Source organism: Leiobunum rupestre, chromosome 3 (genome assembly GCF_980474605.1).
Source record: "Leiobunum rupestre chromosome 3, qqLeiRupe1.1.hap1, whole genome shotgun sequence".
NCBI classification, from domain to species: domain Eukaryota; kingdom Metazoa; phylum Arthropoda; class Arachnida; order Opiliones; family Sclerosomatidae; genus Leiobunum; species Leiobunum rupestre.
Genome location: NC_143386.1, coordinates 22,285,658 through 22,305,529, shown reverse-complemented (window position 1 = coordinate 22,305,529; position 19,872 = coordinate 22,285,658). Strand labels below are relative to the sequence as shown.

The following is a 19,872-nucleotide window of genomic DNA, read 5'->3' as shown; positions in this document are numbered from 1 at the left end:
CTTGATATTTAATTAGGCCAAAATAATTATTGGATATTGTTCCAATTTAATCACGATAACATCATTCTTTTTAAAGATAATTATTTAAACAAAATATTGCTCTATGTTTATTTGTGCTTAATTTATTATTACAATTAATTAAAAGTGATTAAACTTCGCAAAACAATTTCCCCTGCCTAAACAGGGTTTGTATTTAGAGGGAATATATAATTATAGGATTTCATTGGGCCAGGTTATAGATATAAAGATATAATCAATAATACATTCATAATTATGTTACTCCAAACAAAGTAAGTATTTGGTTCACTTGAATACATTAATTAAATCATGAAACAAATTGGTTCCTAAATATATTTTACGTACACAGATTTAAGATCAATTTTATTTAAGAATGCGTATATGAACAAAAATGTTTTATAAACAAATCTATTCTATCGTAGGGAAACATTTTTAGAAGTTGAGTATATTAAACTCTTAAAAAAGATTTGACGTTGAGTAAAACAATAGTTTTCAAAGCAACTCTTCTTATAGGGTGTTGTCAGCTAATTTCAAGTTTCGAAATACAGTTCGTTACAATGACAAGAATCATCGGCACTTTCAACTGACAATCGTATTGGGAACAGAATTATAATTTTATGGTTGAATCTCTAGCATAGTTTTACTAGCCTAAACAAGTGTTTTATTCGAATTTAGAGAGTGAAATGCAGTTAAGTAACTTAAAAATTTAACTTCCGCAAAATTGCAACCGGGCTGAATATTTCGTCGCACCTTCATTTACTCTCAGTACATAAATAACCAAAAGTCCCCAACATTTGGTACTAATTTTAGAGTTATAATAATTAGGATACATTTTAAGGCCAGGCCTTTCAAATAAGGTCCGATGTAAAATTTTGCATTATCTCTCCTTCTTCATCCGCCGCGTTCACATCAGCCCCTCTATCAATAAGTAAGGTTGCGATCTCTTGTTGTTTGTATTGAGTTGCACAGTAAAGAGGAGTTATTCCATATATATTCATCGCGTTCACATTAGCCCCTCTTTCAATAAGTAAAATCGCGGTTTCTTTTTGTTTGTATTGAATTGCACAGTGAAGAGGAGTCACTCCACATCCATCCGTCGCGTTCACATCAGCCCCTCTTTCAATAAGTAAAATCGCGGTGTCTTGTTGTTCGAATTGAGCTGTACAGTGAAGAGGGGTCACTCCATATCCATCCTTCGCGTTCACATTAGCCCCTCTTTCAATAAGTAAAGTCGCGGATTCTTGTTGTTTGTATAGAGTTGCATAGTGAAGAGGAGTTATTTCATATATATTCATCGCGTTCACATCAGCCCCTTTCTGAATAAGTAGAATCGCTGTTTCTTGTTGTTCGTATCGAATTGCACAGTGAAGAGGGGTATCTCCATCTTCATCCGCCACGTTCATGTCAGCCTCGTTCTGAATTAGTGAAAGCGCGATGTCATGATTTCCAGTAAGTGACGCAATATGTAGAGCTGTTAACTTATTTTCAGTCACGGCGTTAACGTTTATTCCAATTGTCATTAAAGAACGCGAGAGTTGGTCATTTCCGTCTTTTGTGGCCAAGTGCAAAACTGTGTATCCATTACGTCCTGGTTCTTCGATGTAAGACTTCAATGCACCATTTAATTTTTTATCTTGTAGGTGTTGGATCATAGCGTTAAATATGTTTCTTTTGTTTTCCGCTGATAGTAGGAAAAATGCGGTTTCCTGATTTTCGTTTAAAAACCTCCCCTTTTCATTTTCCCAATTACTTTCAATTGAATCCATGTACCGTTGTATTAATGTTTTAACACGTTGCCCGAAAATGTCGTCGGTTGATTGATTGAGCTTGTTATCCAGAAATGTTCTTATAAATTCTAATTCAACGCGCAGTAATATTTCGAAAAACAAACATTGTATTGCATCTGTATCTTCTTCTTCAGTAAGACTTTGCTGGAAATAATCGAAAACAAAATATTCTGCAAAGACTCTGTGGATGAACTCAATGTAGTTTTCACTTTCTTGCACCAAGCCCACTTTTTTTAATTCGTCCTCTAGAATTTTAGCTTGCACTGCATTGGTTTTGGATTTAAAATGAAGCAATTGTTGTAACTCTTTTCTCAGCAGAAGTCGACAAGCGCGTTGATAGTGCAGTTCTCGAATATCAGGTTGGAAATAAGTCTTCCAACTGTCTACCGAAATATGGCTTTGGGAAATGGAAGGTTTCACGGCATTGTAAATTTTAAATTTCTTATTCACAAAATCTTCGATCAGGTCGATTAGATTAAGATCATTGTCTTGGATATCTTGTATTCTGGTCGATGCATATTCGCCCAACAATGTGCACTGCAGTGGAATTCCCATGAATTGCTTTTCGTTATCGTTTACTTGTTCCGAAAATTTGTCTATCCAATTACAAGCATATTTCTGCAGCATAACCTCGCCTTCGTTTTCTTCATTCTGACTTTCCCAAAATTTTACCAGAAACTCCTGTTGGTTCTCTTTGCTGAATGGCATTAACATGTACGCGAAAGTATCAAGTTTTTCTTCAAGTGTGCTCTTAGTATAGGGTCGAGTGGTCACTAGTATGTTTTCGAGTTTGGATTTATTGAGAGCACTCAGCCATTGAACAGTTATGGTTTCAAAGTGTGGACAGATTTCGTCGAATGCATCCACAAGCAATATCACTTTACCAACTCTATTCAAAAGAGCTTCTTTCAATATTTCTTTCTCAAACTGAGTTAACTGTTCTTGGGGAATTATCTTCTCCAATAAAAATGACACGGCTCCACAATGATCATCGGACCGAAAGTGAGAGTTATCCTTCAGCAAAGTTTGTAACTGGCTCATGCAAGTATTTAAATTTACTCTGATTACCCATACGTTTACCATTTCCTTTTTTATCTTCAAAGCTATCGCACTCAATATCGTTGACTTGCCAGTGCCGGCTATATCAGAAATTATAATGGTTTTTTGGACATCTAACAAGCTTATAAATTGTTCTTCGGAGTAGCTGTCGTAGTTTAAACCCTGTTCGAATTCCTTATTAATGACAGAAGATAATTCTTGCATTTCAAGTCCCAGGTAATGACGAATTGTTTTTAATTTTCCCCTCGTTGTTTTCCAGAAGAATTTTCCCGATTCGTATTTTAAGAAATGATAATTTCGACTTTCATCTTTTTTACAAATCGTTTGGAATTTTTTAAGCTCCGTTTCAGTGTTATTTGTTTGTTGGTTAAGTCCGCGAGTGTTTGGAGGATCCAAAATTACTATTTTCCGAATAGTTTCGTCTTCAAATTTTACTATGTCTTCAGTTCTGGCCCCTAAGATTTCTAAATGGTATTTATCTATCGAGCCAACTATCACAATCACATCACTCTCGGATAAAGATTGAAATATCTTCTCCGATATTTCTCTATTCTTAATCATTATGGTTCTTGGAATGTACAAGTCGGACATATCCTCGACTGGGGGTCCAATGGTTATCTGTTCACCCTTAATTAGCATTTCCAAAGCCTTGGTATCCCGTATTGTGAATACGTCCTTTGAAGCACCTATGAAAGCATTTAAGCTGATGGTATCATTCTCAGACTGCAGTCTTAGCAGTTTCTTCTCCAAAATGTTTTCCTTGCCTTCCTTGCTAAGATAATCCCACTTTATTCCCCCGAGTGTTATGCATTTTAAGGATTTATCGTTGTAAACGGCGCAGTCTCTAATGCAATCTAGAAGATTTCTGTCACTCGCAAGAAAAATAATTTTAAATTCAAATTGAGACTTCATAATCTCATTTAAAATTTTCTTGAAGTTTGACGTTTTATCTGGGGTGGGGAATTTACAATCAATTAGTACTATTTTGTCGTTTGGTGGGAACAATTTTAGCAATTTCACAAAGCTACTGGATTGGTTCAGCGTGACCACGCTTTCAGCTTCGAAACAGCAGTTTGGTTTTCCTAATTGCTTGTGAACCATCGCAGTCATGACGTCGCTTCCTCCGTCGGTTTCAATGAGACAGAGTTTATCCGAGGGCTCTAGTGCTTCACTTACATCATTCGTGTGTGTCGGTTCAAAATACCAGGACATTTTCTGTATTTTGTCTCTATAGCTCTGTAACGTAACGTCGTATTTTCTTTTTCGGTTTTCTAGTTCTTCATTCGCTTCTTTTACCCTTTCTACCATAGCAGGGAACAGAACCAGGAGAAGTTTGACGAACGGAATATCTTCCCGTAATTTACCTTTGGTTTTAAGGGATGTTTTATCTATTTGTAGTTTATTCAACTGTTCAAAAATGTATTCTTTATCAGTTTCTTTAATATCAGGGCTATTGTCGATCAGCGATTGTGGTTTAAATGTATCGTCTTTTAGCAAGTGTTGAAAGTTAAGAATGAATTCTGATTCGGTGGCAGTGAAAACATTAATGTAACATTCGTTTTCATCGTAATTCCTCGTTTGATATCGTATCTGGCGGTTGCGAACATTCGAATCCGTTCCAAAATTCGCTTTAAAAGTTTCGTATTCCGCACCGAAAAATGACTTAGGACTTAAGAAGAAGAAAGGCGAGATCTTGATCAACGGCCAATCTTGCACCACTTTTGGGGGCGGGTTCTTCAAAGCTTCTATTATATCCGCAATACTGTGAGTCGGGCCTTCTTTTTCATCCATATTTGCAAGAAAAATTCGGTACACCTTTCCAATATGTTTGTGACAAATATTCACCGGGTTGGGTGCTGAGAGGTAACTGTTAATATCCAAATCTTCGAGTGAAATTTTCTTTCCATGGTATCGAACGTCAAAGTGATCTGTCATTTTACTTAGCATTTTCTGACAACCAGGACTGTCGAATACCTCAGTATGCACGTGACAACCAACCCTGTCTGATTTGAAATTAAAAAAGCCATCATCAACTGTCAAGTACTTGAGCGAAAATGTCGTTATCTGCGCCAGCCATCCTCCTAAAGAATGGCCGGTGCAGAATAATTGAAGATCTTCAATTCCACTGTCTTCGACGGTTTTGTGGATGAGATACGCAAAAGAGCAAGCGCAACTCATTTGTTCTACGAACTGATTGAATAGAACGCCATGTAAATCTGTCCATAACGCGCTTAGGTTTGTCACGTTGGTTCCACAATGGGCGATGACAATCTGCCTTCCTTCACTGTTGAAATACGCGGAGGCCAAGTAGCTGTTAGACGCGCCTGATAAAGTAGTCCATTTCGCATCTTTGAAAGCTGTCGTGAGTAGTTTCCAGCCTGGTGGAAGCTGAGACGGCTTCTTGGAATTTATGGTAGTGCCTCTTAACCAAATTAACAGGCTTCCAGACCATTTAAGCACGCTCCCAAACCTTTTTAACAAGCCAAAAAATCCTTTCAGCGGACGCGACGCATCTTCGTACGCGTTTTCCGCCAGTTGTGCCAATGTCAATGTGTCTGGAAACGGGGTGACGCCTCTAAGACGCTCAATTTTCATATTTGCTCCTGGTTTCTTAATATCTTGTTCGATGGTGTCAGCCAATTTTGTATTGCTTAGTGTGAGGTTTTCGTCAAATTTCAGTTTCTTGGATTTCCGACGAAATGGTTCGGTACTTGTAGCAGCTCGTACTTCTGTAAGAATATTTACAATTATTTTACTACTAGCATTTCAATTTTGTGGCCCTAGGGAGGGGGAGGGATATGAGATACAGCCTCATGAGCGGCGGAAACATTTCATTACTGCACTGATATAAAATCAAAAATATCACTAAAAAACTGAAATCTATCAACTTTAAGTGCCTAAACTTTACACTATTTCTGAAAATTGTAAAAGCCTGTTCTAAACCTAAGTCTTAGTGCCAGTTTTTGAGAAACTTTCCGTTTTAATGTCAATTGTAGATTCACTAGCAGACGAACGTAAAAGCTTATTCCCCGAGAGGTCTGTAAAAGGCTGCGTCTAGCTGTAGAAGAAGCCGTTTTCTTAAAAAAATATTTTTGTGAAGACAGTTGTGAATCTTGCCGAGATACGAATATGCAAAGGCTTAGCTACATTTTCCACTCAATACCAATTATGCTATTGTTTTGTCGAACTTGAACCGAATCCCGTGTTTTTGAAAACAGGAAGTTACGGGACGGAAATGTAGGGGCTATATGATCCCGTTGAAACCGTAAACGCGATAAATTGTTCAGCAAGAATTACTCCGTTGGGCGTTATGTATTGCAGCCGAAATCTTCTCTCAGGTGATGCAATGCCTTAGACTGCAAGCGGAAGTTTGCGCGTGGCATGCAGGGCTTGCCACCACCCTCCTACGCATTGTAACCCGGCCACCTGAATTGATGGTTTCAAAAGTCGCATGATGTCTTGGGCCTATGGTGGTGCCTTGGGTATTAGCCTAGCTGATTATTATTATTATTAACCCTTACGGGCCAGGCTTAGCTCGACGCGCACGGTTTTATTTCCATAAATTCAGATTTAAGTATGAAATATTTATTGTTGTAAATTATTCATGAAATTTTATTATTAAGCACTTACTTTTTTCTCAATTTTATACTATAACGTTATTTACCATTATTTATCGCACCAATTACCATCTATTAAATACCACTTCGAAATCTTCGTAAATATTTTGATTTGAATTTTTGAAATGTATCGCTGTATTGGTTCAAATATTGGGTGCAGTAGAAATCGTGAATGAAAATTATCGAATTCACGGTTTTCGGCAATTTCTTTATGATGACATTTATGTCAAATTTCAATAATTGATAAAATTATTTCGTTTGATGTTTCATTTAATCAAATTGCCTTAGTTTCGCCAATCAAAGGTCGAAGTTAAAACGTTGGTAAATGCTTCATCAGTATGCAAGAAATATAATATATCGTATTATTTCTGTTATATAATTTCTATGGTTACATTAATATTTTTTCAGTCACAAAAGTTACAAGGCATAGATTTAAAATGATATCGAAATAAAATCTAAATTTTTCGATTAACCAATTCTTGATTGTTCACATCCAATGACATATTTAACAGACATTCAAATGTAGCAATTCATCCGGAAAATTTATTTTTATGATAAAGGAGGTCTTGAGACGAAAAAGTTATTTTCAATCAATATAATAATTTATATTCACAAAACCATATTCTCAAACGTCACAGAAAACATGACTAATATACAATAACCTTGTTAGAAAGTTTTTTTATTATTAAAGGGAACAGTTGTCGATTACAGGGCTTTTTAATGGTATATTTATTAATAATGCAAAAAGCACTGGAATAAGCCTAGTGGGCTACTCGCCCAGTATAACCGAAGTCTGTACGAAAATATCTCTCGTTGTTCATTCATTATATCTACTGAACCTCCGAACTTAAAGCTAAGGGGGTTTAGGAGAATATCTACTTGCGACTAAATGCTAGACTCTTTTTGGGGGTCAAAAGGGGCAAACAATGGGAGGTGATAATTCTAGCTCTATTATTGGTCAAACCACGCTAGCTCTCCAAACTTTTCAAGTTATGTTTTCTTTTTTATTGGTAAGTTAAGAGAAAGTTTTTCAACTCATGGTAAAACTATATAAACCTACTGAAACTATAAGAAATACAAACCCACGTGTTCTTCACATTTTTTGTGAAGTATGTCTGTCTGTTTAATTATTTATATTTAATATGAAGGAACTAAGAACGTACAACTATAAATAGTTAATTTAATAAAATTAGTACATAATAATTTTAAACCCTATATAACGAATATTTTAGTAGAATAGTAGAATATAGTTAAATATTTAAGTTCCCACCAAAATAGGCCAAAATTAGATATATATTTCTGTTTGAATTCTAAGAAACCACTCCACAGTGTTTCGAAAAGCCTAAAATGCGGCAGAAATTAAAAAATTACCAGACACATACAATATTTACATATTTATAACCAGGAAGTCAACAGGAATAACGTAGAACCAAAATTTTAATGCTGCGCCCCCTAGCGACGAAGTTAGCTTCCCCCTAGGAACACAGGGTTAACGTTGCTGGCATTTGATAGCCCTTAAAGAGTGTAGAGAGTTGACAAAAATTCACGGTCGTAAGTCTTACCATATACTAATAAAATTAAGTTTTAGGGTTGGAAAAGTTCATTTTAGAGCATGTTCACCCGAGATTTCTTCCGAAACACGCAAGTGGATACCCAATATTTTTCGAACGTTTTTTAGTAAACGTTTCATTATATCCATTCCGTTAATATTTCCGGTTTCCCTTCGCCACCGTTGAAGAAAGTTGAGTTTTAATATTTAGAAATTAGTAATAAAATTCCTAGCCAAAATTTGGCTAAAATGAATAACAGAAGAAAACCCCTACCGTTATGCAAATTAGTATTACCCTAGCTTATACTAATTTGCAAAAATTATATTTTAGAAAACAGTTTAATCAGGCAAAACATCACTGGATAATATACAAAAATTATGTTAACAAATATCTTAATTGCTTATTTGTTTTAAAATATATGAAGCAAACATAGCTATTCAATATTTTCAGTTGCTAAACGCATATTGTTCAGAAAATATTTGTGGTTTTCGTTACACAATTCTATCTCGTGTTCAGAATTATTTAACCTGACTGGATAAGTTGGTTCATTTGGTTCTTTAAGTAAATCCATAACGGCTCTCGGAAGTGGAATTTGTTTTTGCTTTGCTATTCTTTTGCTGAGGGAAATGTTCGAAATAATGGGATCACTCGAATCCAGAGCTCGATTAAATATGTCCCGTAAATTTTCAATTCTAGATGTTTTCCTAGAATGCATTTCCTTGTCTCGACGGTATAATTTATTACGGGACGCACCCGCCTGTTCACTTAGAACTCCTATAGATAAAGTGGACTGCTGAATAATTATTTCACCATGATCAAGGATTTTATGTAGGGTTACAGGCAAATTAAACCACTTATAATTGTCAACGTACGTTTTACATAATTCTAGACAATACTGGCCAAATTTTTCGGAATCAACGGGAAAATTTGAGGATATGGCACATAAAATTACGTACAACCCCTCCACAAGCCAACGTTCAATGGAAAGAATTTCTGCAAATATTTCTTGATTTGAAGGCGAAAAAGCCCTTCTGGCCGTGTTTCCATCGTTGCTCGTGCCAGACCCACCAGGATTAGGAAAGTCTACCCTTAATGATAACTTCTCCCACATCAAAAGTTGAATATCTTGTTTTCTTTTAATAAAGGTCGGGTTCTTAGCTCCCCCCTTAATGCGCCAGGTCTTTAATCCATCAACGTTGCGGTACCCCAAATGTAAGCAAAACTCCATAAACCGTATCCAGGCGTGCAATGGACTCAGTCCATATCGTAACAGAGTTCCATCTTTCGGTAAAAAGTTTTGACGATGAATGTCGTTAAATTGGGTAGGTGTTGCCCCGCAGATTGGGCAGCATTGCTGAGACGAAGCACCTGATAAAATACTAAGCACTTTGCCGTCGATTACAGTAAGATTAAGACTGTACGCGACTGACACAGATATGCCCGAAATGTTTGAAGTGAAGATATGCAGTTGTTCAATTTGTTGTTTTACCCAATCACTTTCTGATAATATAGATTCCTTGGATTCTTTAATAAATTGAATTCTTAGGGGCCTACAAAAGCGTATTGACTGCGTGGTTCTGTTTTTCCAGACGGTATGTCAATATTCTAATCTTAGGCTCAAAGGAATAATTGTGGTTACAAAAAGGCAGGCATCACTAGAGTCGATAGAGCTACCGAAGCTATGTTTATACCGCGATTGACCGGTGCTTCCATCAAAGCCCCAAGAGACTGAAAGAGTTAGATGTAAACTTTCCTGATTAATGTCCTTTGTGTACCTGATGATAAATTCTCCTTGAAGATTTAAAATCCGGTCTACAGTGTGGTCTAAAAGATTTTGAAGAGAAACAAACGCTACCGTTTCAGATACATTCACAACAGCCGGCCTGCAGAGTAATTTAGCCTGAAGAACTTTATAGTAAGATGGGAAGAGAGAAGAGCCATGAGATAAAGCAGTTTGCCTGATCATATTATAGGTGTTTACTGATAAATCGCCATCTAAAATCAGAATTAGTAAGAAGAGTTTCAGGAATTTTAAAAGCTGTCTGCAACCAGACTTGGTGCTTCCTCTCAAAGTTAGCCATCACTCTATCAGCTTGTTTCCAGCAACGGTTAAAAGTTTTTTTTTCGCTCTCAATCGCTCTCCGTAGAATTTCCATTTGAAACTTTGAAAGGTTTTCCTTTATTTGATTTCCAAGTAAGATTCGGATACTCGAAATACAATCACCTAGGTTTTTGGGTTCCGTGAAAATTCCAACCAATTCCCTTTTAGTAATGGGAACTCTCGGGTTGCTCTTATCAATTGAATTACTGTTGGTTGGCGAAGAACTTAAAGAAGGTAAAAGATTACTACTGAATGAGGCATCGTTTGTTATTGTTGAGTTGAAAGAGCGGTCGTGGCGAACATTGCCAATAGTTTGACTTTGTGGGTTATCCATATTTGAACAAACACGTTATTCAAATAAGTGAAAGCGCGTTAAATTTAAAAGTAACTTTCCTTTTTTTTTAAAAAAAACACACATTTTGGCGCTTTAAATATTGTTATCTTGCTTCAATTTGTTTTCTTCTTCAGAAAGCAATTACGACCACCCAAAATGTATTCGGTAATGATTTTAAATAGTCATTGAAATTCTACATAAATAGCGATACTTGTGGGGTAACCGGCTCTTTAGTACAAATATTCAAAATGATATTGTCTTTTTACAAAAAAATGTACCTTAATCTTTTATTCTATTTAAGATCGTCAAATTTTTAAGAAAAAATTCAGGAAGTGTAATGCAATTTTACTATATTGCAATAAAAAAATTATTTATAGCGTTGATAACGGATTAGAACCTCATCAAAAAAGCGGTCAGAATATTATGCGATTTTGGCTTTCAGCCAACGATATTTACTTTTAATTGACATCTGCCAAATAGTATTACCCAAATTGGTATGCATATGTTGCTTTACCCGCTGATGAAATTTATAGCCAAATATGGCGGTTTCAGCCTAGATTTACAGTAATATTCTACAAACCTTCCAAGTCAACTTTCTTCAACGGTCGCGAAGGGAGACCGGAAATATTTATAGAATAGATATAATGGAACGTTTACTAGAAAACGTTCGAAAAATATTGGGTATCCACTTGCGTATTTCGGAAGAAATCTCGGGTGAACATGCTCTAAAATGGACTTTTCCAACCCTAAAACTTAATTTTATTAGTATATGGTAAGACTTACGACCGTGAATTTTTGTCAACTCTCTAAACTCTTTAAGCAACGTTAACCCTGTGTTCCTAGGGGGAAGCTAACTTCATCGCTAGGGGGCGCAGCATTAAAATTTTGCTGCTACGTTATTCCTGCTGACTTCCTGGTTATAAATATGTAAATATTATATGTGTCTGGTATTTTTTAATTTCTGCCGCATTTTGGGCTTTTCGAAACACTGTGCACTCTGGGGCTTCGGGGAATAGTAGCTGCCTCTGGGTCGCCTGTCGGTATCAAGCGCCCCCTATTTTTTCCAGAATATTTTCTCTCGGACAATGGTCATACCCAGAGTTCGGGTCGGGAGCTTTTAGGCCTCCCGCCCAATTATCCTGTCACCTTTGATGGCGCGGCTTAGTTTATTTTTACTTTATTTTTGGGGAATTGTTCATGCTTTATTTTTGGAATGCCAGGGACGACATATTATAAATCTATCATACCCGATGCCAGGGCAATAAAAACGAACTTTTTAGAAGTTTGTGGGAAACCGAATGTTTCGAACTTTCCAATTAATCTTAATTTTTGAGGGTCAGTGAAAACCCGTGAGCTTTTGAAAAATATTTCTCACGGTGAACTTTGACATATCACCAAGGAAGGGTAATTTAGACCCAGGATGTAGTTCCTTCGTTAGATTGGAACCTTTTTCGAAAATATGGGACGGCGTTAGGAAACCGCACTCCAACGTGTCCGGTATATATACCGAGGGCTTGAAAATTTAAGCAAGAAAAAAGAGAGAACTGTTCTCCAAAAAAGACGGGAGCAACTTCTCCACACAGTCGATGGTACCCTAATATAAAAAGAGAGACATAGTCTCCACTCTCGGTTTTAGTGAGTTCCGCCAGCCGTGAATCGGTAAATTGTGCCTTGGATGTGCTCACCGACAACAAACAAGTCATCGTATAGTTGAGTATGAAACCAAGAACGATATATCTCTAGTAGAACAATGGTTCGCCGCTGACCCCAATCGTATTATAATCCCTGGCATCCATCCAATGTTTAGTAGTAGTTTTGTAGGTTTTAATTAATTAGTAGTTGTGCATGCTGCATATGTTTCATTTTGCGGGAAATGTCCGCTTAAAATTTACCATTAGTAAAATTATTGTATAACCAAATTTAAAATTCTTAGTAATAATAATAATAATAATAATAACAATAATAATAATAATAATAATAATCAGCTAGGCTAATACCCAAGGCATCACCTTGGGCCTAAGTCATCAAGCGACTTTTGAAGCCTTTAATTCAGGTGGCCGGGTTACAATGCGTAGGAGGGTGGTGGCAAGCCCTGCATGCCACACGATCGAGCCAACAGCTCCCTACACTAACTATTACCGTTAAGCTCAACAAGTTTTTATGGAAGGGGAAACCGAAGAGCTTGGGGGAAAACCCCTTAAACCAGTGAGGATAGAACTTGCAATCATAAATCCATTATCATTAAAGTAACTCTAGATATGACCAAATTCTTTCGCTCTAAACAGTATCCCTAGTTTTAGGCCTTGTAGTAATAATTTCATGTTAACGCTTGGCATAGTAGGGCTACCGAGGGCTGCTAGTAGGCCTACGAAAAAAGTTGTTACATACATTTTTTAAATAAATATGGAGGAAAAGAATTATAAATAGTTAATTCTTAAAAAAAACATTTTAGACCTTTTTGTAATAATTTATAATGATACAATATAAATGTTTTTTTATCTTTTTAATTAATTATGGAAGAAAATAAGGAATTTAGTTTAAAATGTAGGGAGTATAATTGCACTGATTCCTTTAAAACCATAAATGAATTAAAAACATTGAACAAATGTTCATAAAATAATTTTTGAAGATATTAAGGAGCACTGTTTTATTGATTACGCAGGTAACTTGAAATACACTTTTACAATTAAATTTAACAAACGCTTAAAACCAAAAAAAATTACTTCCGAGAAGAAATTTATTGTACAGTATTTGAAAAACAAAACTAGCAACAGGAAGACTGAAAAAGTTGAGTATTGGTATTGTAACAGAGCTGGGCATTACAGAAAAACTACACTAGGGCAGCGACAATCAAAAGCTATGGGAACTTCTAAAATCAATGGGCAATGTACTGCTACGCTAAAAGTGTATATTCAACTTGGAAATGGAAAAGTTATTACCTACTCTTGTAACACTCACTATGGTCGTAATGTGTCATATTAGAATATCGGAATCAGATAGGCAAATTATTGCAGCTAAACTGACTCAAGGTGTGAGAAAGAAAAGAGTTCTGGATGACTTATATGAGAGTAATTTAGACCATTTGCAAAGGAAGCATTTTACATTTAACAAAGATTTAAATAATATTGGAAAATCATTTGGTTTGAATACCACAGAACGCCACGCGGAAGACCATCTAAGCGTTGATGCGTATGTTTGCGAGAAAGTTGCTAGTAATAATAAAACCATACTACTTTACAAAAAGCAACATGAGGACAGAAATCAAATTCCTGAAAATACACATTATGTAGATTTTAAACCACAAGATTTTACATTGGGAATAATGTCCCCATGTCAACGAAACATGCTAAAACAATTTGGAGAAAAAATTGATAACTGTTTTGGTAATTGATGAATTTGAAGGAATACCAGTTGGTTGGTTGATCTCAAATAGAGAAGGCGGAGAAGTGTTGAGGATTTTTTCAAGAAATTAAGAACGAATTAGGGGATATAAAAGCGAAACTAATAATGTCAGACAAAGCCCCACAATATTATTCAAGCTGGTGCAATGTGTTTGGAGAAGACATTCAAAAATTACTATGTAAATGGCATGTTTGCCACGATATAAAAAAGAAGTTACCAATAATACCTAAAAAAGAAGTTTATTCACAAGAGGGAATAACAGTGTTGATGGATGAAAGGATTCCCGAATAGTTTGAATTAATGTTGGAAACCTTCCTCTCTGAAATGCAAGAAAATGAAAGCACTGTAGAATTTGGAAATTATTTTGTAAAAGAGTGGGCCACATGTAAGAAGGAATGGGCTGCATGCTACAGAGAAGATAGTGAAATAAATACAAATATGCACTTGGAAGCATTTCACAAAGTTTTCAAACATCAGTATCTTGAGGAAAGCAAAATAAACGAGTTGATAAATGTTTGGCAACCCTGTTTAATTACGATCATACCCAGACACACCATTAAACTTTTAAAGGGAACAATAACTTGGAAATCATCAAAAAACTTCAAACGACATAAACATGCCATTGAAATGCCTATTTCTTTAGTTGAAAAAGTTTAATGGCAAGTATTTAGTGAAGAATCTTTGAAAGACGCAGACACTGATGCGTTTGGTAACATTAAGTATATTGTCACAAAGAAGACCAATATTTGTAACAATTGTCACGCATCTTGTGCAATATGTAAAGTATGCATACATAAATTTTCATGCACATGCCTAGACCGCTTTATTAATTCCAACTTATGTTAACACATTCATATAGTCAATATCGTTGAAAGTGAAATACTTTCCGAAAACCAAATTGAATCAAATAATAACCCAACTAACATGGCACAACTAATCATTTCTATGGAAGGCCAAGAAACTCATGAAACAGCTACAAATGTGACCAACCAAACTGATGTTGCCTTCTTACAAAAAGTGTTATCTGATTTTAACAGAAAGCAATCACTAGAGAATGAGAATGAATCTTTAATTTCAAAAGTGGAAGCATTAATTGGCGCAATTAGGAACTGCCAAAATAGAGATATTTTAAATACAGTTGAAAAACAAGTAATGACATCTAAATCTTTACTGGATATACACATTTCTAATTCAACTCACATTGAGAGTAGTAAAACCAAAATGGATGGGTTGGATAGTAATACTGCGGCAACAAATAGTCAAAATAATCCTACAGATATACATATTCCAACAACGAAGATTCCACACAACAAGCTCGTTGAAAAGCAGAAGAGATTTTTTCTACTGTAAAGAAGCGAAGCACAACTAATATTCGTTACGCAAAACCAGACCTAGCCGAGAAAGCTTCAATGGTATTTTATTTAACTAAGAAACGGTCTAATGGAAACCATGAACATTCAACCACTCCTGAACATTCTTAGTGTATAACTATACCCGAAGATAATAAACCTACCCTTGGAAAATCAACTTTCAGTAAACTATCTAAAAGGTCGGTGTTGGAGCGCAAAATAATTGTGCAGTTTCTCGAATATTTTGTTGAAAAAAGCATAGTAGATAAACCTATAGATGGGTGTGGGAAAATAGAAGAATCAAATGTTGAAATAATACCTGAAAATCTACAAGACGAAGTTATTAATATTAGTGCAAAGATTAGAAATGCTGCCATAAAGTATTTTACTTCGGAAGCCATGCTAATAATAAACCAAATTTTAAATATAAAAATTGATCTTTGTAAATGTTATTCCGGTCCAAAGATCTCGACAACTATGGACATGATAAATGTGAAAAGTGGAACCATTGGAATTGTGTTGGATATACTGGAAAAAAAGATATTTACATATGTGAAATTTTTGAAATACAGGAGTAGATTAAAACTACTCCTGTATTTCTACAATTTTCACTGCTACTATAGTAGATTTGTATTTAAATTTTTAATATATAAATATTAAGCTTTTGCCAATACTCAATGTTTTCAATATTTTCAGGAGTTTTTTTTTAATAAATATTTAATACATATATTGAAATCAGAATTAGTAGAATAGATGTTAAATATTATTTTACAAAATAATACAGTTAATACTTGTCATTTTACTTTATGTTATGTACACGACGGTTTACTTCTAACTCTGAAATCACAAGACACTACAATATTTCTATATTTTCACCATATGGTGAGAGTACAGAAATATTGTAGTGTCTTGTGATATAATTAATTTAAGAAATAATTTTAACAAATAATTTTAATTTTTAAAAGTTTTTAAAATAATATTTTTATGAAACTCGCTGTAAAAATAAGGCGCGATTTTCAATTTTTTTAAGGAATTTGCGACTTAATTAAAACAAGTGGCTTAAAATTGCCATTAATATTTTCCTTTTGTTTTTTTCGTAAAAAGACTTTTTCGCGACCAACTCCTATTTTAAAGATAAACATGTATTGAATTAGCTCTTAATATTACTGTATTACCAATAACTTTTACCGCATTTCATCATATTTTTATAAAAAGTGGGCTTAGCTTTTTAACAGCTTCATTTAAAATATTTAATAATTTAAGAAGTCGATTTGCGGCCCTTTAGTGGCGGATAAAAGTAGGTTAACTGCCGAAAATTGTTTTACCTGCTAGAAGCAGATATGCTGCAGTTTGCCAGCTAACGGTGGGGAACTGTAGGTTTGTTGCAAACATATTTTTTCATGTGCTGGTAAGAAGTAAATATGCGGCACTTTACCAACTCACGGCAGTTTGCCAACTCTGTCGCTCGCTCCCGGAACTTAGCCGACTGGCCTGTGCTACTAGGAATGAGTTAACAAACTTTACCTTCCTTTTAGCAGTAAAAGCCAACATAACTTGAAACCTTTGGAGAGCTAGCGTGGTTTGACCAATAATAGAGCTAGAATTATCACCTCTAATTTTTTGCCATTTTTGACCCCCAAAAAGAGTCTTGCATTTAGTCGCAAGTGAATATCTCAATGGTTAATTATAAAATGTATAATAATCTTGTTCGTGGGTAGTGGTTTATAATATGTGCTTTTCTGGATTTTTTATAAGTCAAAATTGATAATTCTAGTGAAATGGATATCTAAATTAAAAATAGAAATCAAAATGGGTATTTTTTCTTCAATTGAAACCAAAATGTTTCGTAAAATTAACCTTGATAACAAAGAACGCCTTTGTTATGACAGTCAGCAAAATGAATCCTCTAGTTTTCTAGAGTAGGTGGGACCAGCCTTGGAAATAAGGTATTTTTTTAACTGGTCCTTATGACCCCTTAGATTATTAATTAATAAACTGGTCCTTGTGACCAGTGACCCCCTAGCTTGTGAATTATTAAACTGGTCTCATATAAAATGTTCCAATGTCATTTTATAAGCATAAAAAACCTATCCGACGTGTTTAGAAGTTAGATTATGTTGGTAACATTAATTTTACACGTATTAAAAATAGTTAACTTTATTTTATGAGTACCACAAGACAACTGCCATAGCCTAGAAGACCCTCGTTATTTACCGTATTATCTCTCTCTACTCTAGGCTCCATATCTCCTGAGTGGCCGGTCCTTTACCTCGTAGCCTACCGTACTCGGGGGAAAGCGAGACTAGAGGATTGAGGCTTTGAGGAGGGGGGGCTTCGACTGTTTGAGTCGTTCGAGGGAAGCGAGCGAGGGACTCTGCATAAAGCCTCGACGTGCGGCTGCGACTGTAGTACGCGGAGTCGCGGTACATAGAAATCCGATGAATAGGAAAATCAAAATTGATAGAAACCTAGAATTAATAAACTGGTCATCTCCTATTATTTAATATTATTTCGAAATATGAAACTGGTCACTTTCTACATTTTTATTATTATTTCGAATTAATAAACGGGACACGGTGACCAGTGACCCCCCAAATTTTAAATAAATAAACTGGTCTTTGACCACCTGACCCCCGTTATTTTCAAGGCTGGATGGGGCAATTCAGTGCAGTTACCCCTAAATCAGCGGTGATGTACGTGTCAACTCCATGCCAAAAGGGGGGTATTTGTGGATAGGGGTGGGATGCCCGTGACGAAAGTACGACCACCATTCTTTGTGGTATTGGTGGTCTTTCTTACAAGGCCGTCGACTTTATCTACCTCCCAGACGCTTGGGATAACAGGACTACTTTAAGGGGATACAAGAAGGTCATTTTACCAGAGTCGTGATATAGGGAGGTCCGTCGATGAGTGAATGATAACAAATTCCTTTTGTACCCTATCGGAATGTTTTGGATAACGGTTCCAATTTTGACTTAAACTTAATTATAATTTTTACCAACTGGGGAACATTCGAGTGGCAGATAAATTTAAAGAGCCAATTAGAGGCCAGATTACATTTGGGGACATATTCCAGAACATTCGAGACCATTGTAGAATATTTCCGCGAAAATGAAAATTAATCATGGTCTTGGACCAACTTGTTTGTAAAAATTTTGTTTAAAATTTGGTGTATAATAATTTTCTTTATAATCTTTAGTTGAATAATTTCTAATTTGTAATATGTAATAATTTGTAATTTCTAATAATTTTGCTTGTATTTTAGTGTATTGATTTATTTTTGAATTTTTGTATGCTTATATTGTAACGAATTGGGAATTTCCTCGACCCTACCAAAAATGCAGGTGGGTCAGTGTTTGAATGACAGGCGAGGTACGGTGGCGACTTGCTGCCGACCTACGTCATGGATAAAACCCCAAGAAGGGAGTCCCGGCCAATATCCGGTCATTTTAGTTAGGAAAACCCCAAAAGGGGTACTCATGGAAAAATTTGTATTGTATTGGAGTAGTTGGAAAAATAGACTCGGATGAAGAAGTTAGGTTGGTCTCCAAATGAGATTAAAAATAAAAGATTTAAAGTTTTGATTTAAAATAAATCAGTTTGTTATAATTATTTAAAATAAAAATAAGTCAGTCGAAAAAAAATAAAAGATAAATTCGGAGAGGTTTTTCAGTCGGTCACTCCGGATTTAAAAAGAACAAAAAAAAAATAAAAATAAAAATAGCTCTCCCAAAAAGCTTTGGGGAAGTTGAAATAAACTTAATCTCAGCGTCCCCACAACCATATTGTAACATACGAGACCTCAGCTAGGCCACATGGGGTAGGTGGCGGGGTCAATTATTATTAGAAAGGTCGTTGATCACCCACGGAGATTTTGCTACGACAAAAATAAAAGTTCGGTCGATATTTTGGACAAGGAGGATATGAACAAGGGTTTTAAACAATTTTATAGCTTCTATGCCATAAAATAAATAAAATATAGACGAATTTGTAACAGGTCTTTATATCTTTAAACATCAAGTTGTAACTTGGATATCACTTTCATACATAAATAAACTATTTTCCAATATTAACAATATAATACTTTTTAACTGAAAAAATAATTTGGAACATCCTAAATTGATAGCTAACAGGATTTCATAAAAATTGTGAGAGTAAAGGTTTGAAGTGGTTTCGAGGTGGAAGAACAGCAAAAGTTATCTAAAGAGTATCTGGTTGGGAAGCTAGCCGCTAGAGGCCGTTCAAGGTCGAAAAGGTTCAGTGTTTGAATGACAGGCGAGGTACGGTGGCGACTTGCTGCCGACCTACGTCATGGATAAAACCCCAAGAAGGGAGTCCCGGCCAATATCCGGTCATTTTAGTTAGGAAAACCCCAAAAGGGGTACTCATGGAAAAATTTGTATTGTATTGGAGTAGTTGGAAAAATAGACTCGGATGAAGAAGTTAGGTTGGTCTCCAAATGAGATTAAAAATAAAAGATTTAAAGTTTTGATTTAAAATAAATCAGTTTGTTATAATTATTTAAGCAATTTTAAAATAAAAATAAGTCAGTCGAAAAAAAATAAAAGATAAATTCGGAGAGGTTTTTCAGTCGGTCACTCCGGATTTAAAAAGAACAAAAAAAAATAAAAATAAAAATAGCTCTCCCAAAAAGC

General features: G+C 35.3%; 1 protein-coding gene across 1 annotated transcript in view; it reads right to left on the bottom strand.

Moving 5' to 3' along the window:
- Positions 1-497: 497 nt before the first annotated feature.
- Positions 498-19,872, bottom strand: part of LOC149949820 (uncharacterized) — a 33,520-nt gene continuing 14,145 nt past the window's right edge. Inside the window, exon 2 of the mRNA XM_090169305.1 lies at positions 498-5,593. Within this exon, the coding sequence (XP_090025431.1) occupies positions 867-5,593 (4,727 nt within the window). The 3' untranslated portion in view covers positions 498-866. The remainder of the gene's footprint in view (positions 5,594-19,872) is intronic.